The sequence below is a fragment of the Trachymyrmex septentrionalis genome, unplaced genomic scaffold, assembly GCF_001594115.1.
Source record: "Trachymyrmex septentrionalis isolate Tsep2-gDNA-1 unplaced genomic scaffold, Tsep1.0 scaffold126, whole genome shotgun sequence".
Classification (NCBI taxonomy): Eukaryota; Metazoa; Arthropoda; class Insecta; order Hymenoptera; family Formicidae; genus Trachymyrmex; species Trachymyrmex septentrionalis.
The window spans coordinates 1,552,769-1,557,793 of record NW_017304395.1 but is presented as its reverse complement, the minus strand read 5'-3'; the positions used below and the strand labels follow the sequence as shown (position 1 = coordinate 1,557,793).

The window sequence follows — 5,025 nt, the reverse complement described above, 5'->3', positions numbered from 1 at the left end:
GGTGGGTGGGAGGAAGGAAAGAAGGAAGGAAGGAAGAGAGAGGGATGGGCGCTGGGATGGGTAGAAGCGGAACGAGCGGCGGTCTGCTCGAGGCACTTCCCACAGGAACTCCCCTGCACGTGGCGATGCTCGGTCTCGACAGCGCCGGGAAGACGACCGCCCTGTATAGACTAAAATTCGATCAGTATCTCAATACCGTACCGACTATTGGCTTTAATTGCGAGAGAATTCGCGGTGGCATCGGAAAAGCTAAAGGTACATCTCCCACAATTTTCCATCTTTGGTCTTTGACCATTTGTGTCTTTTTCTAATAGGTGTATTTCAAAACCATCAATTTTAAGGCCTGTCCTTTTTAGCTGAATTTCTTGCATGGTTCATCTTTCTTCCTTTTCCCTCCACGTTGGAGAGAAAAAGAAAATAGATGAACCGTGTAAGAACTTAAGCTAAAAACAATAGATCTTTAGTCTTCGTTTTTGTAATGGTAGTCTCGTTGGCTAAGAATCTAGAATTGATTTTCCTTTCAGCGAGACTGTTGATGTTTTTCAAGTTACAAGTGATCGAAGAAAAAGAGTTTTTCGCGAACGAATTTTCGATAAGTTAAACGGTATTACTCGCTTTAATTAATTCCAAGTATTAAAATTTATATCAATAAAATTTGATACAAATTTCGTATATAAAGACAGGACGAAAAAATCGAAAAAATTACAATAAACAATAATTTTTTTCGATATATTCAATAAGTAAAAAAAAATCAACTCCAAATTAACTAAAAAATAAAACATCCTTTTAATGACATTTTTTTAAAATACTTTATATTAGTAATAAATAAAAGAAGCATGTAGCCATATGCAAGATGTTTGTAGTAAAAATTTAAAAGTAAATTTAAATTTCGTTATAAAAAAAAACATTAACGTTTTGGCCCAGATTGAATCATCTTTAGTATGTTATACAATACATACAGAATAAATATAAATTAACCAATTAATTGTCAAATTTAATTAATTAATTTACATTTATTCTATATGTATAACATACTGAAAGGTGGCCAAATCTGAGCCGAAATGTCTGATTATAATATTTTATAACATTAATATAAAAATTTTTAGTATATAACTTCCGCTATAGCCTGCGTGTGGTTCTTTTATTTATTGTTTATATTTATTAAGCTATTATCTAGCTATCTAACTTTGTATTAAAATTTGATACAGTTGAATCTTCACATTTTTTTTCCTTTTCTTGTTTCTTGTTTTTTACTATTGAGCCTCTGTAAATTATTTCTACTGCTACTCTCCTACTATATAATTTTTATTCGAATACATTTCTTATCTAAATCTAACATATATGTTACTGTTATAAAATTGAGTGGAAATTGATGAATGCTATCAAGATTAGAGAAATTGCTCGGTTTCCAATGACTAAACTAAGTATACAAAAGTTCGATTATAAATGCAATAAGTCACGGACACATTTTTGGACGCCAGTGTCACGTCGTTATGATTTTTTCCATCTTAAAACGCAGTACATCTTTTGATTACAGGTGTTAATTTTCTTGTGTGGGACGTTGGCGGACAAGAAAAGCTACGGCCGCTGTGGAAATCTTACACAAGATGCACCGATGGTATTATTTTTGTCGTTGACTCTTGCGATACTGAACGGCTTGAAGAGGCAAAAATGGAGCTTACCAGGACGGCGAGAAGTCCGGATAATGCGGGTGTGCCGATCCTAATCCTTGCCAACAAACAAGATTTGCCTGGTATAATTAATATAAAATTTACTTAAAACTTATAAATTATATTTCAAAGACATTGGACATCTTTTTAATTAGAAAGTACTATTTTATTTTTGTTGCCTAATTATTTATTTCAAATTTTGTTGTCTCATATTTATTTGACATGCTCTTTTTTCAAACCTTTTTGCATAACATAACACAGTAAACATATTTATTTTTGTATGCAAACTTGATTCGTAGCAGTTGATACAAACGACCGTAGCGCGCACAATGCGTTTGTCATTTCCGCGTCGTGTGAATACATCGTATTTTTCTGAAATTATATTACACACTGCAAGTAGTTATATAAGAATATGAACAAACGCGCATGTTTGTTAAATATTAAGTTTCCACATTGATGGAAAAATTAGTTTGTAATTCAAAAAATATAAGATATTACAAACTATAAAAAATCTGTCATCAAAAGGACATATCTCGCATGATTTTGAGATATCTTACATACACATGAAACAAACTATAAAAAAATAGAAGAAATTTTTTTTTAATATAAATAAATACAGAATAAGCATTATTTAGTTATTCATTTTTTTATGATTATCAATTGAATGCGCGAATTTCGTAATTTTGGATATCTCGTTCTATTTATATTGTATAACTTTTGAATAAGGGCCTGCGCATAATAGAACAAATATTAGGAATAGGAATAAATGATTTCAACTTATCAGATACCATTTATATCGGTTTCTAATAGGTTGAAATCTTAATATTTATTCCTATTCGGTATTCCTAATATTTTCTCCATTGTGCGCAGGCCATTAGGCTTTCTAATATGTATATTATGGTGGAAAATGATTTACGAATAAACTTTATACAAATGCTTAATATAAAGATTTTACGTGAATTTTTATTGAGCAAAGCATTGCCACTTTGAGTGGCCTTACTTAGGAACATAGTTTGTTGAATTATGGAATAGTTAAGAATAATATAAACATTTTGCTTTATTTTGTTAACGAGCTTTTTATTATATAGGTGCGAAAGAAGTTAGTGAACTAGAGAAGCATCTGGGAGTGTTAGAACTAACCGGAATGCCAGGCAGCGCTTGTATTCGTGTGCAACCAGCGTGCGCTATTACAGGCGAAGGACTTCACGAAGGCTTAGACACACTATACCAGTTGATATTGAAACGACGCAAATTGGCCAAACTGAATCGGAAACGGGCCAGGTAGGCCAGGGCTTCGGAAGACTGCACATGCGTCTTCTGATATTGTCGATTGCGGACAGCCTCTCCTTTGGCGACGCTTTCCACAACTTCCATCTCGTTCTCTCTTTCCAATTGCGATGAGGATCTAGCACATTAACTCGAAAGAAGTGAACGGTGATCACGAAGGGTGCGATCACTTCCCTCTGACTTTCACTCTCAGCGAGATGCTGTTGGAATTACTAGCATCGATTTTGAGATGTGTGTGTGTGTGTGTGTGTGTGCGCGCGCGCGCGTGTGTACGTGTGTGTGTGTTTGTATGCATGCATGTAAGTATATATCAGTGTAGAGCTGCATGTGAATATGAGAAAAAATAGAAATGAGGGATTTTAATAACTACTGTTCCTATTAAGTTGTTGCATATAACATTTTTTAATTAAAAATTGAGATTATTGGTGTTCAAGTTTATGCAATTTTCGAAATTGATATATTATCTATTAGTAATCTTTTTGATTTTTTGCTTAAATGAGATGTAAGATGAAATGCTTTTACGACATCAAAACTAAAAAAAAATATACTTGAACAGTGTAACTTTCAAACATTTATAAATTTTTTTATCGATTCAGGGACTCGGACCGGACTGATACCGATAACTGGACTGTAACCGCTATTTTTATCGGATCGAAATATTGTGCAGGCTAATGGACCGAAATGGTAACCAGATTAAAAATGTTTTCTAGTTCAGTTTCGATTCAGTTTTCGGTCCAAATTTTTTAACTTCATCGGTACGATTGTCGATTACAATCGACAGCCACCAAACATACGTATCCTTGGCCAAGCGTCAGCTATAGTCAATAGTTATCCAGCCAGTGATAGGAAATCGGGGACAGGCATCACAGGCGTTTTTTTTCATCCACTCGCTCTGTCCTCACTTTCGGTAAAGGCGAGAAGGATAGAACGATGAAGGAAAGAAGAACAGTGAGTGGAGTACTTGTAATCTTACCATGCAGCACAGAAAGATTGTAAAATGATTGCAGATATATCTCATTGCAATGTTGTAATATTGCAAATAGATTGCGCAGTGTATTTGCAATATTGTTGCAATGTTATCGCATCATAAAAATGTCCGCCTTCAGTAAGATTGCGCTGTAATGTCGTAGCGATGTTGCAACGCAATGTATTTGCAACTATTATTAAAAATAATTCTTTTATCATTACTAAATATAATTTGAAATATAATTTGTGATGTAAATTTTTAAAAATACAAAAAAAGAACTAATCAATATATATTTTATATTACAATTATTATATTTTGTACTTAATTGCAAATTTTATGTGCAGGTATATATATTTTTTAAATTTTACATAGGTAAACATATATTTTACACTTTGTTGGTACGCTTATTTTGTACATATTTTTAATTAGTGAAATGGAAATATTAAGAAACTCTACGCTTCTATTTCATTTTCTTTGCAATATTTAAAGAATTTTTTTAATCCAAATATTTCAAAAAATTATGAGAATTGATTATAAAGTTTGAAAAATTTTGTCGCGCGGCGGTGACAAGTGTTTCAACAAACACTATTCTAATTCTTAATGGCTTCCACACACTGGACGCGGAAATACTTGCCGCGCGACAAAATGCGATGCCTGTAACCAATAAACTTACAACTAACATTTTTATTGATTACCTTGTTGCATTTTGCCGCAAGTGTTTTCGCATTAGCGTACAGAAGCCATAAATGAATGGAAATAATTAACAATCATATAATGTGTAATTGACGTATGTTTCTAACATATGTACATGTGACAGCAGTTCATTACTCAAAAGTTAAAATATTTTTTAATGTCTGTAACAACGCTGCAAGATTCATAAACCGTAATATATATTATAAAAAATTATAATTCCTAATACCTATAATATTGTAGCGATATTACAGCGAAATCTGTAATATTACTACATTTCTGCAATGTTACTGCAAGTTTGTATACTGTATGGGTACATTCATATTTTTAACTCTTCTTAGACACGTAGTTGATTTTAAGGCTCTTGAATAGTCGCCTGTAGCAATTGAAAAAAATTATCTGTTTACAGTG

The 5,025-nt window shown here is 32.7% G+C and overlaps 1 protein-coding gene across 1 annotated transcript; it reads left to right on the top strand.

Moving 5' to 3' along the window:
• Nucleotides 1–26: 26 nt before the first annotated feature.
• On the top strand, nt 27–3,391 carry LOC108755849 (ADP-ribosylation factor-like protein 4C). The gene is made up of 3 exons (XM_018499174.1): nt 27–255; nt 1,538–1,753; nt 2,759–3,391. The coding sequence occupies exons 1-3, from the start codon at nt 45–47 to the stop codon at nt 2,953–2,955; spliced, it is 624 nt and encodes a 207-aa protein (XP_018354676.1). The 5' UTR covers nt 27–44; the 3' UTR covers nt 2,956–3,391.
• Nucleotides 3,392–5,025: the final 1,634 nt, after the last annotated feature.

Coding starts and splice junctions, on each gene's coding strand:
- LOC108755849 (XM_018499174.1), top strand. CDS start 45: ATGGGCGCTGGGATGGGTAGAAGCGGAACGAGCGGCGGTCTGCTCGAG. Junction 256..1,537: donor TGGCATCGGAAAAGCTAAAG/GTACATCTCCCA, acceptor TTTTGATTACAG/GTGTTAATTTTCTTGTGTGG. Junction 1,754..2,758: donor CAACAAACAAGATTTGCCTG/GTATAATTAATA, acceptor TTTATTATATAG/GTGCGAAAGAAGTTAGTGAA.